At 41.1% G+C, this 20,202-nt stretch overlaps 2 protein-coding genes across 2 annotated transcripts in view; one reads left to right on the forward strand and one right to left on the reverse strand.

The window, feature by feature from the left end:
- Nucleotides 1-20,202, forward strand: part of PI4KA (phosphatidylinositol 4-kinase alpha) — a 107,294-nt gene that overhangs the window by 39,002 nt on the left and 48,090 nt on the right. Inside the window, exons 20-21 of the mRNA XM_060249911.1 lie at nucleotides 18,036-18,144; nucleotides 19,550-19,686. Coding sequence (XP_060105894.1) covers nucleotides 18,036-18,144; nucleotides 19,550-19,686 — 246 coding nt within the window. The remainder of the gene's footprint in view (nucleotides 1-18,035; nucleotides 18,145-19,549; nucleotides 19,687-20,202) is intronic.
- SERPIND1 (serpin family D member 1) lies at nucleotides 3,203-17,250 on the reverse strand. Its single transcript, XM_060248931.1, has 5 exons — nucleotides 17,090-17,250; nucleotides 11,479-12,343; nucleotides 6,742-7,015; nucleotides 5,710-5,851; nucleotides 3,203-4,985 (listed from the first exon to the last, which is right to left on the reverse strand). The coding sequence occupies exons 2-5, from the start codon at nucleotides 12,332-12,334 to the stop codon at nucleotides 4,794-4,796; spliced, it is 1,464 nt and encodes a 487-aa protein (XP_060104914.1). The 5' UTR covers nucleotides 12,335-12,343; nucleotides 17,090-17,250; the 3' UTR covers nucleotides 3,203-4,793.

Raw genomic sequence — 20,202 nt, forward strand, 5'->3', positions numbered from 1 at the left:
TTCCCCACTCCTCCACTTGCACCTGCTGGAATGGCCTTGGGTTAGCCATAGCTCTGACAGAGGTTGTCCTTGAAAGGGCAGCTGCTGTGAGAGCCTTCTCAGCCTCACTCAACTCACAGGGTGTCTGTTGTGGGGGGAGAAGATATAAGAGATTGTAAGCCGCCCTGAGTCTCTGATTCAGGGAGAAGGGTGGGGTATAAAACTTCTTCTTCTGTTTGCAGGAAGTTTGTTGTCCTGTATAATATTTTCAGATGTGGACCCCCCCCTCAATACATCCTGAAATGTTGTGTTGACCCCTCAGGATTTTACCTCCTTATTCTGCTATATGTGTGAATCCAGTCTGAGTAGTGTCTGTAACTCTGGGGTACCTGTAATTCTTGAGTGCAGATAATTTCAGGTGGGTGGCTTTGTTGTTCTGCAGTACAAGAGCAAGATTTGAATCCAGATCAACAAGACTTCTGGGGGTACAAGCTTTCAAGATTCAAAGCTGTCAATGGGTTTCTGATGATGGGAGCTTTGACTCTTGGAAGCTTATCATGGGTAGCCATGTTGGTCTGAAGTAATAGAACAAAGTTTGAGTCCAGTGGCGCCTTTAGGACCAACGAAGTTTAAATCTGGGTATAAGCCTTTGTGTGCATGCACACTTCCTCAGATACATTAAAACAACTTTCAGTGCACTTTCCAACTAGATTTTGCCAATTCACCCAGTAAAATTCAGCTGGAAAGTGCATTGAAAGTGCATTATTTAGTGTGTGCGATCACAGCCTTTAAGGTGCCACTAGACTCAAACTTTTTGTTCCATGGTGATCTTATTTCTCTTTAAGGTGCTAGTGGACTCAAATCTTGTTCATTTAATCTTGTTCATATAAAAGCCAATGCAGTTAGGAAGCCAAGCTGCCCTGAAAACACAGCGTGGAAAAGCCTGTTGTTTTTGACTTGCAGCAAGAGAAATGTTGAAAAACAGCTGTTTTCTGGAGCAAAGACCATTTCCTTCCAGGATTGTTTATACTAGAGACTTACAAACCTGCTTTACTTCAAAACTATGTTGGTGTTTGTTCTTAGTCTCTACTCTGGATTTTTTTACCCCAACTATTAGACTGTTGGGAGAGTAAAATAAATATGGTTACAATCTTTCACAGAAGTTAATGGTTACATTAGATGTCTATAAACAAATATTTGGTTTGCTTGCACAATATGCAACGATCATGAGTTTCCAGCTGTTGTCACAAAGGGCTGCTTTAGCATAATCAGTTCGTGTTTGCTTGCAGGTATTGGTCTTTGTTTCAGAAAAAAATAATTGCTTTTCAGAACTGCCTACACATGTTTTTCTCTCCATAATCTGTGTAGAAGACAACGTGTACAATGGAAGAGGACTTTTCATTCATCAAGTCCCTGGTTCAGTCTCTGGTTTTCTATCTCTGTGGTTCCCAACCTTTTTGGTGTGGTGGCTCACAAGTGTAAATTTACTTCGTATAGTGATTCCAGCTAAGGATGGCCTAAGGTTTTTGGTACCCAAGACAAACTAGGATCTTGGGGCTCATCTATTTCAGCATTCCATTTTCTGTAATGTCCAACCAGATATTTTTGAGAAACTAGCAAGCGTCATGCAAAGGGTGCACCTCTTCCTGCTATGTATCCCAAGCAAGTGGAGAAGTACACAGGCTTTATATTTGGTGGTTACATTTGACCATCCTTGGCTGCTCCATCACTCCCCTTAAGCCCTCCTAAGGGTCTTAGAAACTCATTCTAATAATCAGCATGATGTGTTTTAGATGATTATCCATCAACATGCAAATCCAGGGAAGAAAAAAATGCCAACTAATGTATGACATGGAAGATACTGTTTCCAGGATCGGGTCCCAAATGTAGGTCAAATTTGATGAGGTGGACCAGTGGGGGGATGCTGGCTTGAGATGTGGGGTAATGGCAGATGTCTACAGCAAAGGGCTCAGTGCAGGAAATCTCCCACAGCAGGTAGAGGGCAATGAGGCACTACAGAGGACTGGGATACAGTACCAAGACAGAACCTATGAACACACACACTCCTCTTTCTTGTCTCTGGTTTTTCCATGGCTTGCTGAACAGCTCCTGCCCCCTGCCAAGCCTTTCCCCCCTTCATCCAACAACGACTGTGAAGTTACTAGTTGCCAGACAGCTTTCCCCCTGGTTACTATCACAAAGGGGAATGGTGAGGTGAGAATGAGAGAAGCCAGCAAGTAAGGAGAGAGAGAAAGAGAGGAATGTCAAGAGCAGAAGTGGCCATTAGGAGTGGTTAGCTTGTGACCCAAGTTCCAAGGCTTCGTGGCCCTTTTCCGGGTCCCAGCCCATGGATTGGAAACACCGCTGTGCTTGAAGGAATTTAAGTTGCAGGTGGAGGGAAAGATCTGTCTCCGTTAAGACCCTGAAGAACAGCTGCCAGCCATAATAGGCTTTACTGAGCTAGATGGGACTTGTGGTCTGAAGCTCTGCAGTATGAGGCACATTCATATGTTTGATCCATCCATTGGTATATGTGGTCATAGCGACAAAAAGAAACTTGCCTGTTTTTCATATATGACACTATAGACATTTTGCGGATTTCCACCCCAGTGCAAAGATTATCTCCATGCAAGAGAAATATTATGTCTATGGCAGCTTTAAATTAATTTTTGTGGGCTTCATTTCTAGTTGTATAGCTTCTTTGAGTATAAATCCTGTTTTCTATAAAAGACCTTTAAGTATTCCATGTACTTTGCGTGGCTGAAATGTTTTTTGCTTAAGCAAATATTTACATTTTGTAGGTTGCTTTCTTTCTTGGTTTCTTAAGGGTTTTTAAAAATCATGGGTAGTCTTGAGGCAAAACCGCCCTGAGCCTGTTTTGGTGGGGAGGGCGGAATATAAATAGAATAAAATTAAAAATAAAATAAAATAAAACATTGTCATACTGAAAAGAAAACTTTGAAAAGTTAGTAGTTTCACAGATGCCAGGCCTGGCTTGGCCAAAGAGAACGTGTTTTAAGTCCCTTAGATATTCAGTTGCAGATTTTAACACACATGCCTAACTTTGCTGTTGAAGTTTGTGGGAGAAATGACTTGCAACCAGTGTTTTCTTCCATGTCAGGTACCTTAAAATAGATTGCTGATAGAAGTTCCTGTATAACTGAACCAGCAGTTATACAACCCAAATCATATTAATGCTAAAGGAAACAAAATCTGTTTGCAATTTCAATATTTCAACACAACCATTTTATTAAATATGAACTAACTTTTTAATCAAATGGATATTTTAAAAGATGAGTAAAATTATGTATCTAGCATTTCTATAACATCAGTGTCTATTAGTTCAAAATTAAGAAATGAGCAGTCCATGGATATGTACATTATTATTTATATCATGGGTAGAATCCAAGAACTCAGGGCCCAAGCAGGGGGATGGTATACCTGAGTGGGGGGTGTCTGGGTCAGTTTTCAGTACCATGATGCGGAGTCTTTTTCTCATTTCAGGAATAGAATATAACAAGCACGGGACCTGGAAAACTTATTAGGGAGGGGGGGAATCCCATCCTTTCCCCCTTTTCAGAGGCAGCTCCTCATGTCTCCACCAGCCTAGCTCATACAGTAGTGGTTCCTGCTAATCATGACCCCTCCCCCTCTTCCCACTCACCTGTAACACTGCCACCTTCACCTGTCTTCCATTTTCAGTGGTGGTGGGAACAGGTGCAGATTCTGCTCCTCCTCCTCCCCACCTTGTCACCTGCCTGGATTGCAGGGAGGGGTGTTCCCTGCCCACCTCCCTCAAAATGATAACCAAGACCTTGCAGTATAGCATTGCAATCTTATTCTTTCCCTCCTCGCAATAAGTTTTAAACTTGTTTTTCCTTTGGGGGATTTTTCTGAAATCCTGGGGGTTCCATTAGGGTTGCAGAAATTTGAACCTGTCCCTATTCTCTGTGTCTTTTGATCCACATGGGATCACAAGTCCTCTCTGTATTGCAGAACTGTATATTGATTTTGCTGTCCAAAGTGTAAATTTGTTCTTGTCTCGAATGGTAGGCATTTAGAAGAGAAGCACATGTACTATTGCAAAACATCTCATCTGGGCTTTCACTAAAACATAGCTTTGTTCTTGTTACTGCTTTTCTACACTGAACTGAGTTGCCCATATTTTTATGCTTTCCCCCCTCCTTCTGGAGAAACACATTTCCTGATGTCTTTAGGCCCCAAAGTTTTGTCTCCACGAGAGAACTGGAGCAGTTTAGTTTAGTAACTTCTGTGGATGTACCAACTAAAAGCACCATCTTTTGTGTTAAAATGTGTGTATAAAGCATGCAAGCTTCAAGTTCTTAAGTTATCCTTACACATTACAGTTAAATCATCTCCTGCTGTGGTTTCATTAAAAACGTTACTGCAATGTAATACAATAACTTCTGCGATTAACATGACAAAATCTACATATAAAATGGTTACATTAAAATATATTGGGGGCCAAATTGGATAATGCACCCCTGGGTTGCTCCATTGTTTGGGAGCAAAAATAATTCTTCCCTTCCTACTTAACTGACATGCCTGCCCTGTCTCCAGTGGGGAATAAATCATGGGCTGTGGCTTTGCATATGTCCTTGTTTGTACCCTGTATAAATGCAATATATGGACACCTGGTAGCGTCTGGTGTTGGGCAGGCATGTCAGGTGGGCACAAAAGGATCATGGTCTTCTTCTACCCATCACACATGGGGAAGTACTTAGGAAGCATATTGGCTGACCTGGCCCTTAGTGGTGCCTAAATGTGCTTTCAAGGAGGATACATCTCCACTTTTAATTCTTGCCTGGGTTGGCAACTCTCCCCATGAAAAGCAAGCAGCTGGTGCGGTGCTCATAGATGAGAAACAAAAAGGGACGATCGACAATAAAGCGAATCTGAGCGGAGAGAGGCATGAAGCCCACACTAGTCACAAACGCAGCTTCCGTGCCTTCTTCGTTCACCGTAATTGTCCCTTGGTGATTAAACTGCCAGAAGAAGAGCAAAATTAAAGTGTTATCATTCAGACAAGACACAAATATGTCTTGGTTAACGTAAGTGTACATCAGTGAAGAACCAGAGCCTAAATGCCAGTATTAATTATTATGTGCTTTGGAAAAATTTAATGGCACTTCATATTATTTAGTTATCCTTATAGCCTGGTTGCTGGTGGTTATCTTCCTGAGAGAAAGGGCCTGAATTATGGGTCCCTGGTGAATTTGTGGTGAAAGAGGGGAGGGGGCTTCTTGATTATAGCTCAGGCTATTTCAATATGTGGCCTGCACCTGACTGAATGGTGTTGGCAGGTAGGTCTTTATACTTGCTTCCCTACAGCATTGTGGTGCCTCCTGCACTGCCTGAATTTTTCTTGACTTTTCTGCAGGCTTTCCCAAGCATCCTTTGTTGTGAATTTCTGGGCTGGTTGCTGTGTGGGCAGGAAAGACTGGATTTTCTCAGTCCTGCTCACATAGAAGCCATTTCAGTCCCTGTGGCAGCCACTCCTTCCACCCCACTAGGGGCCTTTTTGAAAGGATTTTTTTTAAATTAGCAGTTGGCATGTTGATATGTATTAGCATGTACATTACCAGTTTTGTGTTAACACAGTTGACCAGTATCAGTAGGAAGCAGCAACACAAGAAAGTTTGATATTTTGTACATATCCGGGGGGCGGGGAGAGAACAGACATTTTCAGTTTATTACACATTTACTTACCCTATCAATGATGATCCCCTCTGCTATTCCAGAATAATTGCCATTTTGGGTGAACAGCTCATTTATTCCTAGCGTTTTTAGATTCTCAATCAGGTCATAGCTCTTCTGCAGTGTAAATTTAGGCAGCACAACTTCCCTTGTTCTAGGCAGGACAAAGTAACAGCAGTTAAGTAAAGGCATCTACTGAGCCAAGACTGGAGGTACAAAATTATTTTTTATGGTTTATTTGGTCCATTAGTCTGTCTCTCTGTCTTTCAGTGCTGTTGATAGCATTTGTTCTCCTCTACCATCTGCATTTGGAGTCTGCACTCTGTTTAAATGCTAGTAGCTGTTTTTAAAAATCCTTTGTTTTCTCTCTGTTTTCTAGTGCATTCTTGTTGAAAGGTGGATAACATGCTGAATTTGGAATAGTTGTAGGATAAATGACAAGAAGGGGGAGGGACGGTGGCTCAGTGGTAGAGCAACTGCTTGGTAAGCAGAAGGTCCCAGATTCAATCCCTGGCATCTCCACCTAAAAAGGGTCCAGGCAAGTAGGTGTGAAAAACCACAGCTTGAGACCCTGGAGAGCCGCTGCCAGTCGGAGTAGACAGTACTGACTTTGATGGACCCAGGGTCTGATTCAGTATAAGGCAGCGTCATATGTTCATATGTAAAGGAAGAGAAAGAATATTTGACCTCAGGGAGGATGAGAACGTAAACGTTCTTCCTAGTTCCCTTGTGGGGTTTGTTTTGATCCTTCACACTGTTTACATGTTTTTCTTCAGGTGTCCCATATGGAAAGACAACAAGTAAACACTTTCAAATATATAGCAACCATAAAGACTAGAAGAATATTTTTTTCCCTTAAAGAGAGGGTTGAGATTTTCAGGAATTAAAGTTTTACTCCAGTCCCAAGTTTTCACTTGTGACAAGACACGGACAAATGCACACCCCTTGGTTGTTGTAATGTTCTAATGCAACAGTAGGCTCTGTCTAAAAGGGAAACCTTCTGAAGAATTTGAGGGTCAGCAAAAATCCGCAGCCACAGATTACCTGTTAGTCATGCTCTTCTGCCATCTCTCCACTACCTGAGGTGTCAGTTGCTTCTCCAGTGTGTTCATGCCTGATGGCTTGTGGGGCAGGACAATCAGCATGCTGATGTTGCCCACATAGGGCAACTGGAGAATCCCGCATTCGAGCTCATCATCTGTAGCTGCCAGGAAGTTGGCTTTGGTCTTCATCATGGGAACTTTCACAGACAATTTATCGTTCACTCGGAAAGAGCGCTTGTGTGTCATTTCCACTGGAAACTTATTTTCCCAGGTGCCTGTCAACATAAGCGGGGAAAAAAATTATGTAAATTACAAATGAGAATGGGAAGGTGTGACTGTACAGTTATCTGTAGCTCTAGGCATTTGTGTATAAGAGATTGATATATTTTCCTTGTTTTTTCTTCAGAGTGATTAGGATAGAATAGAATAGAATAGAATAGAATAGAATAGAATAGAATAGAATAGAATAGAATAGAATAGAATAGAATAGAATAGAATAGAATAGAATAGAATAGAATATTCCTTATAAAAATGCCTAAACAAAATTAGAAATTGTATCTAAACAGAGAGCATATGATTTGGGGGGGTTTCTAAATAATTAATGGAGAAGGAGGTTTGCCAAAATTAACCAAAGGTTGAACAAAGACAAATTGTTCCAACTGCAGTTAAAATCATGCATTTTTATGCAGCTGGGCAAAATATTTTCTTGAGCATTTGACAAGTGAGCAAAAGGGAAGAGGGGGCTTCTAATTCACTGAAGGCTAGAAATGATGTGATGTATAATGGTAGAGACTAGTCAGGATACTCTGGCAACAGTGCTAGAAATATGCACATTCTTCAGCCTCTGCATATAAATAAGGATGTTCTTTAGAGCTGGAACATAGTATAACATGTAGGCTGGTGAGAATGCACTTAATGGCTGCTCAAGGTGAGTTTTGCTGCTGAATGAATAAGCATCAAGCAAGAGAATTTCCCAAGATGCACACAGAGTAGCAGAGTATTTAATTCTGTGGTTTAGTTAAATCACTTTGGCATTTAGTTTTGTTCACATGTATTTCCTAAATTCCTGTCAGACTCTTACATGGGCAACATAATACTAAATTAATGAAATGGTTTGTATTCTAGTTGAGGAATATATATACATTTTTAAAAAACCATTTTACTGCGCATTAATTCTGTATGCTTGTTTGTCATTCTACCCAATTAATGAGAAACAGACTGAATTTCAGTTTCCTTTTTTTGTTGTTTAGACTTTCATAACTTAACAGAAATTCATTATTTTAGTTTATTTTAGGTACTTCCTGTTTCAAATTCAGTTATCAAAGTAGACATTTCTGGTTTAAAGAAGCAGTCATGATTCATTCTCTTGGAGTTCAAGTCTTTAGAACCTGTATCTTAATCCACAGTTTAATTAGATGAGTTTTTGCTCTGTCCGTCTTGTAGAAAAGGAGTTTGCATTTAAGGGTCAAACTAAATGCTGAAATATTACCAGTCCAAGAATTCTCTCTCCTATTCTCTGCCCTCCCATGGAGAATAGGTCTGTCAGTGACTACTAGCTATGGTGACTAAGGGGAACCTCCACAGTTAGAGGCACTACACCGCTGCATCCCAGAGCCAGGAGACAACATCAGGGGAAGGTCTCAGCCTCCATACTCTGTTGTTGGCCCCCCTTAGGAACTGGTTGACCGCTGTGTGAGACAGGAGGCTGGACTAGATGAACCAGTGATCTGATCCAGCAGGGCTCTTGTTCTCTATGTTCTCTAACATCTCCCTGCAAAATGTATTCTCTTTCTCACTGCCCTTTAAAATACCGTCTTGAGGTTATTTATATTATCTATGGTCCACTTTTCTTATTGAGACTCAAGGAAGATTACACAGTGTAAGTCAGTTCCATCAATAGGATGGGGCATCCGGTAAACCTTGTAATGGGTTTAGGATTGTCAGAATCTAAAACCAGGCAAAATTCTAATGCAAAACCAAAGAAAAGCAGTTGTATTAATGTGACATATTAAGCAACGCAGAAATTACATAGCAGGGTAGTACATATGGCAATGTAGTACTTGCTATACATAATAGTACAGTAAACAGTCTCTTTATCTTTACCAAGGCATCTCTCTGAATCATTTCATTACAGTACACCCCTGTTGCCTCTGTAAAAAAGATCACCGGAATAATTCAGTTTTGTGTAGTTTACAGAAAGCCAGGAGGGTGGGAGCTTCTCTAACCTTATCACGCAGGCCATTCCATAAAGTGGAGGCCGTAAGAGACAATTTGTATGGACAGTTGCTGATTTTGCCTATTTGCATGGTGGCACCTGCAGAAGACCATGGTCAAACAAGTGGAGCAGTTGTGGAGGAACATAGGACGAGAGAGAAGAAGAGGAGAAGAGATTGGATTTATACCCTGCCCTTCACTCAGTCTCAGAGTGGTTTACAATCTGCTTCCCTTTGTCTCCCCACAACAGACACCCTGTGAGACAGGTGGGACTGAGAGAGCTCTCACAGAAGATGCTCTTTCAAGGACAGCTCTGCAAGAGCTATAACTGACCCAAGAGCTATGACTGACCCCTAAAAGCAAGCTGTGCAAGCTGGCATCCTGTGGAGGAATAAGGAATCAACCTGGATCTCCAGATTGGAGTCCACTGCTCTTAACCACTATACCAAACTGAAGAGGTGGACCAAGGCTGTGAGACTTGGAGGTTCAAAGAAACTGGGGCCATCTTGCATATAGGAGTTCTGCATTTGTGAGCTGCGCATGCATTTTCACATTGGGAGAAACAGTGCGCCCGTAAAGCTGTTCTCGATCAGGGAGACCAGGTGAAGGCTTAAAAGCCCTGTAACATCATCTTGTGGTCCCTGCCGAACTGAGCCATCGCTGAGCCCAACTGAGACCTCTCTATATGGAAGTCTCAACGTGTTATTTAGTTAACTCCTTCTGGAAAATTTTAGGTTTAGTTTTGGGTTGTGGAGACAATATCTCTGCTCTGACTGGAGTGTTTGTGTGTGTTTATAAGTTCAAGCCAATGTAATCAGTAAGTCTTGCTTTAATTTGAAGTTAAAAGTGTGAAGGTAAATACACTTGTGAAACCTTCTGTTTAGAAGTTTTGATGGTGGCTGAAATAAGTCATCCAAGTCCTGTAGTATAAAACAAGGGACAGGAGGCCTCTAACTTAGGCATATGATGAGAAACGTCATACTTACATTAAGATAAAGAGCCCTGGATCTTTGGGTGAAATTAGGACATTTTTAGAATGTCTGTCTCCTGGAGGCATCTTCTTAAAGCTCAGGGTGTTCTTTTCACAGAACAGCCATGGTAAATTTCCTGACAATATTGCAGACCCTAGCTTAAACTTTACTTAGATGTAGGGGTATACATTTGGATCTATCTCAGCCGAAAATATACCTTGAAAAAATCTTATGAGTATTCTAGGTATATTTTGGCTTCCCAAATGTATCTGTGTTTTCTCAGGAGAAGAAAAAAAACCCTGAGAAAATCCTGGATTCGGGAACTATCGGTAGATCCAAAAACAGGAGCAGATTGCTTCTGTCTCTCAGTTGTTTGGTGGGCTTCTGCTGCAGTCCCTTTAAATTTTAAAGGGACTGCGGAAGTCAGCCCAAGGATCAGCTGTACCAGGAAGGGGGGGGGGGAAGAGCAGACTGTTCCTGCTGGCTCGGCTAGGGCGTGGCTTCTCAGCGGCTCAGTTTAAACTGGGCTGCAGGAGATGCTGAGCTGATAGAATTTGGTACATCTTTGGTGATGTCAGGGGTGTGTGGCATATGCAAATGAGTTATTCAAATGAGTTGCACTAATAAGCTCTGGCATCTCTTTTTCTACAAAATGACCCCACTTGCCTTAATAACAAATACTATATTCTTGCAGAACAGATTCTACTTGCTTTCTTGCTCAATCTCACCCAGTTCTTCTAATAGTAGTTCTTGTCTTATGTGAGTTTTGACTACCTTGGCCTTGCAATTCCTAATATAGCCTTTTGGGGAGTATTTAAAAGAGGCCTTTCCTCCATCTTTCACCAATGGAAAAGGTGGTATGATCTGAACCTGTAAAGCTGTTTTATAGTGCCTGAAATCATTGCACTATTTAGCTTCAGTATTTGTAAAATACTGAGCCACTTGGTGGGAAGGGCGGGATATAAATCATAAATAAAGTAAAAGTAAAGTAAAGTAAAAAAGTAAAGGTAATCCCCTGTGCAAGCACCAGTTGTTTCTGACTCTGGGGTGATGTTGCTTTCACAACATTTTCATGGCAGACTTTTTACAGCGTGGTTTGCCACTGCCTTCCCCAGTCATCTGCACTTCACCCCCAGCAAGCTGGGTACTCATTTTACTGACCTCGGAAGAATGGAAGGCTGAGCCAGCCATGAGCCGGCTGCCTGAGCCCAGCTTCCACCGGGATCGAACTCAGGTTGTGAGCAGAGCTTGAACTGCAATTCTGCAGCTTACCACTCTGTGTCACAGGGCTCCTGTATTTGTACTCCAGTGCAAGAGAGTGGATTGTATCAACATCCAGCTATTTGAGAACTTCTGAAGGTGCTTGGGATCTTCTAAATGCAAAGCATGAGCTCTGACGCAGAGCTCCCAAATGAATTCTGTAAGCATAATGGCCCTTTTAAAGAGAGATGGGATTGTAGCTGTCTTAACCAAGGCTGAACCTGATCCAGACCTTTAGTGTCCCTCATAACAATCACATCATATGTTTGTGGAAAATTATTTTGCTTCCTTACCTTTAAAGTAGAGGCAATTAAGAATCATCATCAGAGTCGCTGGGTTTACATGCTCCAGAGCTTCCTTTATTAATCCTTTGGTGAGCTTTGAAATACGCTCATTGGCTTTGGTGATGAAGGTTGGGTCTGAAAAGTCAGCTGATTGGGCTTCAGAAAAATAATATTTTTTCATGTTGCTTATGAATTCACTCTCAACAGGGAATTGTTTTTGAATGTAAAGGTCATTGACCGACCTGAGCGTGTAGCCAAAGTTCCTTCTGAAGAGCCGGTGAGTGAGTTTATAGAAGAGGTTGTGGATGGTTGTAACGTTGTATGTGGAACTGACATTAACAAAATCTCTGAAACCCAGAGAAGTCAGTACTTCTTCATGTGTTTGACCTCTCAGTCCCAAAGAGAGCATGGCCATGACGGTAGAAATGCCAACGGGTGCCAAAAGGATGTTATCTGAAGAGTTGGCTTTGTTCTTCAAACTCCGGTAAAGATTGAAGCCAAATTTTGCATTGAGAATGTTGAGCCGCTGGATTCTGGTTTTCCCAGGGAAAAGCCCAAGAATGTTCCCTTGTTTAATCTCGGGAGTAGTTTCTGGAACAGCATCAATGATGTCGAAGTAGTCTTCACCGAACAGTTTGTCAAAATCAAGATAGTCGTCTTCCTCTTCTTCAACACTCCAGTCATTGGTCAAAGTATTTTCTCTGTGAAATTCTGGTGAAAGATGAGTTCCATCGCCATAGGGCACATGAGGATTTGCACTGTGGGTTCCACTAAGTTGTTCAAAATGCTCCTGCAAGTCTTTGACCCCACACAGTGCAAGCGTTACAGTTAGAGTGAAGATGGCTGACCCAAACTGCAGCTTCATCTTGGTGGTCTGGAAATAGGAAAGTTCAAAACATCAGTGTTAAACTCTCTGGGAAAAGGTTAGACATTTTCAGGCTGCGTTGTTGGTCTGCTAGGGATCACAAGCATGTAGATCTCTGTGGGATCCTGTCTGGTAGTGATTTAATTTTAATTTAATTTACGACTTAAAGCCCGCCCTACCCCGCTAGGCGGGCTCAGAGCGGCTTACAACTTTAAAAAATTGCAATAACAATAAATAAAACATATCCAATTAAACACAACAGATTTAAAATCTCATAAACATAATACCTAGTGATCCCGAGCCCCTTTGAATAAGTTTATTTAATTACATTTATGCTTCCTCTTTTTTCTATCATGGAGCTCATACTCAGCATTCCTGTTGGTTTCCTATTGGGCCAGAGGCCAGGACTAGACACCAGTGTAGCTTCAGCAGAGATGCTGGGCTCTCCAATATACTTATCTCCCCTCATCCCCATTCATTTATTATAATTGAGGATCAGCTCACACCAATGTAAGAGCACAACCCTTTTATTTGTTTAAAGTATTTGTGTCTCATTTTTTTTTACTCAAATGATATCCACAAAGTGGCAAACTGAAACCATATATAGTGATATACCAAATAAGGTCATGCAGATTTACTTATGTGTAAACATGCATAGGTTTGTTCTGAAAGTAGCCTTCTGCATTGAATTGTACTGAGAAGGGAGGCCATGAAGAGACTGAAGGTCTTTGTCAAAAGCAGAGCTCTTATCCTTGTATCTATCCATTTCATATTAACTGTTCTGTGTATTCTGGTAACAATCCCCATCTGGATAACCCAGGCTAGCCCAATCTTGTCATTTCTCAGAAGCTATGCAAGGTCAACCATGGCTAGTATTTGGTTGGGAGACCACCAAGTGATACCAGGATCATGATGCAGTGGCAAGCCATGGCAAAACCACCCATGAACCTCTCTTGCCTTGAAAACTCTGTGAGGCTTCCATAAGTCATCTGTGACTTGATGGCAACAATGACAACAAAATGGTCTGTAGGCTTAACACATATGGAGCTTTAGAAGATAGCTGTGACTTGATGGCGACAACAACAACAAAATGGTCTCTTAACATATATGGAGCAGCCATTTGTAATCACAAGAGTACAAGTAGTTTCTGTGCCGATTGTCTTTTAGTGTTGTTCTAATTGACTGAATCACTTACTTCTCTGATCCATTTGATCTGCCGGTTGATGATCACATCCCTTGATGGTGTACAGCATTCTAGGCTCCACCCACCCCACTCCACTGAATGCCATGTTCTCCTTAATCATGCACCGTCCTTCCTCTTTTCATGGACTCTTGCATATATCAACAATATACAAGTCACCTTCCCACTTTTGCACACGTTACAAGTTAAGTTTATGCTGGCGACTTTCCATCCTTCCTGTCACGTATCTGCTCCACGCTGGATAATTCCTTCTGTCTTGTTTTGCTTAAGAGAGATCCTGATTCTGCAGCCACTGGCAGCTGGTGGTTACATTTTTTGTTTATAAGCACTGACATTCTTGGGCAGAATCAAATCCTTAAATATTTGCACCAATATTTTTGTACATTTGAAACAATGAGCGTTGTTTGCATGGGCGTGGAGGAAAATACTTCAAAGAATCTTTCTCCTAGGCTATGGCTAATAGTTAATATGATGATACTTGAAGTGTGCACATTGCTTGGGCAAATGTTGTATGCCCCTCTGAGCTCAGTTCTTACATGCTTTATGATTAGTACAAAGGGTAGTGTGCTGTTCAGCCTTCAGGTCAGCTTCATGGGAGTATTGATGTAATTTGAGTACTCTCCCATTGTAAACTGTAAAGATCAACACATCCTGATTTTTACAGGAATTTTGTTGGACTGTGAGGAATATCTCTTGCTTTCATTTGGGGAGATCACTGAACCAAGGAGAATGAACTGAGATAACTTCTCAATATAATATGAATGTGATTATTTGTTTCAGCTGACTTTGTACTGATTGAGATTTACCCTTGGAAAATACATATATCCATTTAGATATATAGGAAGCTACTTTTAGAAAAGAGTGGATGTTTTGGCAATGTGAAAATTAGGGGCTGAAAAAAAGAAGGCAAATTTTAAAGCATCTCAAGTCAGCTTCCCACCCCCTCCCGTTCTTGGGCATGGTTGGTTGTGATTCCAATGAATTCATTGTTTGCTTTAATTGTGCGTAATGTTATTTCAGTAAAACAACAGTGTTTTGTAATGTAAAAAAGCTTCTGTTTATCTTTGGCTCATTTAGTAAATACACAGCAATTTAGCCTTGCAGGAGCCAAAAGTGGAAAGTCCTGTTGCCAAATTTCTGTTTTTCAGATGGAAACTCATATTACATTGTATCTGTCCATCTCCTCACGCAGTGAAGTATACATATAATTTCTTTGCACTTTGATTTCATGCTATGGTTGTATTCATGAAGATGTCCTGATTCTGTTTAAATCAAACTTGGAAGCATACAGGCAAGAACAGATAGGTTAATTCAAGCCAGTGGATGATATTTAGCCTGCTAGAACCACCATTTGTTGTTTCCTGGCACTCAGTGCTCCTGTAGGCTTGATGGGTAACAACAGAAGCCACAGCTGGCAGAAATCCCTATTGTACAATCCTTAAAGGTACAGCAGCCCCTTGTGATCTTAAACACTGTGAATTCTCTTCAGAACCCCTCTCCACCTAACCTGTCTTTTTAACCTGTTTCTTCGTATCGTTTTTTCCTGAACTCACTCTGCTCTGAGAGTTTGGCTTATTGTTCCTTGCCCTTTTTAGCCTTAGGGCTTGTATTAAATTTAATTCGTAGTCAAATGTGCAATGTGTCTTTCCCTCCACAGAAGCTGAGTTGCAAACCGCTTTCACAGCTTTGTTCCCTAAGTAGTGGCCAAGTTTATGAGCAACACCCCATTGTGTCAAATCAGATTAGTCGGTGTAGGGACAGCACAGCAATGCAGTATTGATCAACAGAAATTCTTTGCCTGTGTTGGAGTATGGGACAAGATTTGAACACAAAAGGTCCCAATTTCAGAAGTACAACAAACACTCTTTGTCTAAGTCCAATAGCATATATTTAATACATGATTCAGATGATTGCAGCAATAACTGGAGACAAATATTTTAAAAAGACTGAAAATGAACAGTGTTTCCAGCCAAAGCACAGAGGTTCAAGAAATTAGTATTAGTGCTGGATTCTGATGAGAAGCGGTTGTATTTTGTGTGAACTCTTCATTTTCATAACTTGTTATTCGTAACCCTTTAGAACACAGAAATAAAGCCAAAAATCATAACTGCAATATAGAGTAGCACTCCAGATCCATCTGCACAGACCCTCTGAAAGATAGAGCTTGTGGAGGAATTTGGAGAGAGATGAACAAGGAGAGCAGAGATGGTGAACACTGGGGGGAATTATAAGGAAATTAATAAAATTGGTGGTGGTGGGGGGGTTTTCCCCATTTTGACAATCCTTATGCTCATGTATATTCCCATTCAGTGCAAACTGTGGTAAAAATGATCCCATCATCAGTGTGTATGTCTTGTTCTTTACGAAAGATAACAAGAGATGCAGGCATAGTTCACCACAGGGCAATTAATGGCATAAAGGCTGAGAAGTACATGGAGTCTAATAAGTCTTATATTAGAATAAAATGGTCAGCTTGAAGGCACCACAAGCATTCTGCTGGGTTTTGCTGCTATCAAGTAATGCAAGAACCCCTCTGGAGTTACTACAATGGAATATCGAGTTGTAGAAGATTAAAAACACAGTTTTACATGTTTACTTCCCTATTTTTCAGTCTCCCCCCCCCCCCCCCCGTCCTTTTCCAGTAACTTCAGAAAAGAGAACGGAAAGCCAATAGCTGCAAAATTTAACTTGGATGCTAGGAACAATCCAGGGAAAAAAATTGTGGCTGAAACCAACATTTTTGGGATTCTTGGAGTGCTTTTTTTGTGATTCTGTGGAATGCCTTCAAATGGAGATGATGTGAGGAAATTGTAACATCTCCTGAACAGATCTGCAAGCAAGACTCTGAATTCCAGCATAGTTCATCTAGGCAAATGACAGATCCCCATGCACAGTGTTTTCACCTGCTGAAGACTTTCCTGGGTTCTTTAAAAAGCTAATCATAAATTAAAAGTCTATACACATGCTCGAATGCTTCCATACAAAGGATTGTAGGGAAAGACTTTGCCCTCTGGCAGTAGTCCCTTGCATTCCAAGTGATATAAGAACTCCTGACATTCATGAAGTCCCCCTCAAGAGTGGGGTTCCTGCTTAATCTGGAAATTTCCCCTGCTGGATGCATGAGCTGAAGGGAACCTTTTAATTCTTTGGATCTAAACCTACCCGAGTACTGAGGAATTTTCAAGTTATACTTGGGATCCAGCCCAAATATTAAAGAAATTTCAAAATAATTTGATTTTCTACTTTGAAAACTAAACGTTCTGTAATCCTCTTACCTTCTACTAGAGGAAAGGAATGGTTTTAATTTTGCTAGTGTTTCAGTAGTTATTGTTGAATAGCTTATGTGACTCTCTTGAATCCAGTAGTTGCACTAATACCTTACAGGTACATTTTGACTATATGATACAGTGACTTATCTAGAGGGTTCCTGCAGTAACCTTATGTTTATTGATGTTTAATTTTATTGCTTCATTGTGTGCAATAAATTACCTGTTTTAGTTCAGGAATATATATATTTAAAGTTAGTCCATTTGAAAAGAGAAATAGAACCTTACCTCTGTATTGCTGCACAGAATGGCTGTAAGAACAGCTCGAAAAAAGGTGGACGAATAGGATTAAATGTGAACTTTGGTGCTGTCCATCCTTAGGTATGTCCTAAAGCAAATAGGCTGTAAATCAATCACAGCTAAACTTACCTTGTCAGCTAAAATGCTTTGACTTGACTTTGTTGCCCGTTGACTTTTTTGCTACCTGCATACTCGTGTTTGTTCAGGAGCAAAACAGGGTTGGATCTAGACTGAATTTTCCAGCTGCAGAATGGAAGTTTTCCTGCCTTCAGCCCACAGATCTCCACAAAATTTGGGGGGAGGGGTGGAATTGGGGAGGATTAACATGAGGGGGTTTGCAGAAGGAAGGAAGATCAGTAGAAATCGCCAATTTAGTCTGAATCCAACCCTTATTTTTAATATGCAGGTGACAGTTGGACGGATATAATTTTTTTTAAATGATTTAATGGAATCAGTCATTGTAACCATATCTTACAGTCTGGCAGATTTGTGGAATTATTTTTCTACATTGCTGTGGAATTGGCACCTGCCAGTGGCAGGCTGCCACTCATTTCACATTTAGGTCCAGGAAAGAAAAATATGAAGTTACAGAATTGACACACATGCAACAACCTTTTATAATCTGTTTTTATGAACTTGAGGCCCGTTGGCTCTTTCACAAGATCCAATTTGACAATGATATCCATGAGAGAGAGATAAGGCCAATATGTGGGCATGTGTATCTTTTCTCCAGCTTTTTCCTTTTTAACCCAAAGGTAGCTTTGGAAGGTTGCTAATCTGAGAGGGGGAACAGGTGAGGGGCGTAGTTTGATCTTTTCCCCTCTGGTTGCTGTCTTGTTTATTTATTTAAAAGTTTTAAATCCTGCGTCTTCAGTCTAGTAGCAATTAGCATAATATTCTCACCTCTTTTGCCCTGTTTTTGCTTGCCCATCAGCTAACAAGACGCTTACCACCCATCAAAGAGGCTAAGCCCAGGCTACAGAAGCTCTTCCGTGATTTCTGGCTGTACTCAGTGCTCATGGGATTTGCTGTGGAAGGCTCAGGTATTCCAAACATTCCTGTCTATTAGGGCAAAAAATAATCAGTGAAGGAACCACCAATTTCAGTTGCAAGAAAACTGTGAAGTCCCTAGATTCAAGTGGGTAGCCATGTTGGTCTGAAGCAGTAGAACAAAGCTTGAGTCCAGTGGCACCTTTAAGACCAACAAAGTTTAATTCCAGGTATAAGCTTTTGTGTACATTCACACTTCTTTAGATCTATGGAGTCCCTTGGCATTTAAAGGAAACTGCTGAAATATACTGTTCATTTTATAGTGTTTGTTTGCAAAGGGTGTAGGTACCCAACTCATGGTTTCATGTAGAAGGACCTAGGTTCAGTCCAATTAAGAAGAAGACGTTGGATTTATATTCCACCCTCCACTCAGAGTCTCAGAGCAGCTCACAATCTCCTTTATCTTCCTCCCCCACAACAAACACCCTGTGAGGTGGGTGGGTCTGAGAGGATTCTCACAGCAGCTGCCCTTTCAAGGACAACCTCTGCCAGAGCTATGGCAGACCCAAGGCCATTCCAGCAGGTGCAAGTGGAGGAGTGGGGAATCAAACCCGGTTCTCCCAGATAAGAGTCCATGCACTTAACCACTACACCAAACTGGCTTGGGTAGTGTGTGCTGGGAAAGACCTGTGCCTAAGACCTTAGAAAGTCACTGCATGTCAGTAGTGAAGATGCTAGCCTCATATGATCAACAATTTCAAGAATTAAGGTAGTAACAAGCAGGGCTTTTTTTGTAGCAGGAACTCCTTTGCATATTTGGCCATACTCCCATGATGTAGCTAATCCTCCAAGAGCTTACAGGGCTCTTCTTTCAGGGCCTACTGTAAGCTCTAGGAGGATTGGCTACATCAGGGGTGTGTGGCCTAATATGCAAAGGAATTCCCGCTACAAAAAAAGCCCTGTTAACAAGATAACACCTTACTTATATTTGCATGGTAATTCAAAGAAGAATCATGGAGGGATTGCACCAGAGGATCTGCAAGGGGAAATTCTGTGTGCCATCCAAAAGTCTGAAGCTGGATTAGAAATTGGGGCAGAGGAGAATCTCCTTTATTTCCATATACTGTGACACCTCAGAATGAGATACTTGCTTGTCTGAAGTGGTAGTTTGATATGTATAGAAAGGAGGATCTCAGTGGGAACACATGACATGGATACACTAGTTTAATCTCATTTAATTCACTGGGGCTCAAGTCACAAGAGGACTTAAACCTTAATCTTTGTAGGGGTATCTAGTTTGAAAGAAAAAAATAACAATAGAAAAATGAGTTCTGTGTTCTATTCTTAAGCTAAAGCTCTTGCCATAATGGAAACTTAATAGGCATGTTGTCACAAAATATAGTCTAAGGATTCTTTGCCATTGTTTTTGTTTGTTTTTTGTTCTTCATGTCACTTCAGGTCTTTGGCCAGAAGAGTGGTATGAAGGTGTCTGTGAGATAGCAACCAAGTCACCACTGTTGACGTTTCCTAGCAAAGAGCCTCTTCGCTCTGTCCTTCAGTACAATTCTGCCATGAAAAATGACACTGTCACTTCTGTAAGTATTTTTTTTCTTACACCTCACTCAGGAATTAGTCTAGCTTGTAAATATTTGAGGAAGAAACAGTCTAATAGTCTGATTGTGATCATGAACTGGTAACCAAGAAGATATGTCTTTTTTTGCAATTGCTCAACAACATTTTCAGAGTTTGGTGACTCAGTTTTGCATGTTCACGCCATTTTGGAAGCAATGGATCTTGATCTTGTTCCTAATTGCATCTCTGCCTCAAAATATGGGTGGAATGTTGTCCAAAAGATCTTTGTGTGTGTGTGAGGGGGTAACTCTTCCCTCCTGTGGTAGCTGTACAACTCCACCACTGTATTGCTCGGGGCGGGGGGGAGATCCCTTATTCCCCAGGAGCAGCATTTCAGGGGGACATTTCTGAGCTGCTTCAAGATATTGGTGGGGGAGCTGTGCTTCTGTAGACAGAATTTAGATGGGATGCAGGCCTATAACTTGATCATTTCCATTCTTTCATCACTTGTGTAAAAATAGGCACTGGAGGATTGCATA

This window comes from Heteronotia binoei, chromosome 11 (genome assembly GCF_032191835.1).
Source record: "Heteronotia binoei isolate CCM8104 ecotype False Entrance Well chromosome 11, APGP_CSIRO_Hbin_v1, whole genome shotgun sequence".
NCBI classification, from domain to species: domain Eukaryota; kingdom Metazoa; phylum Chordata; class Lepidosauria; order Squamata; family Gekkonidae; genus Heteronotia; species Heteronotia binoei.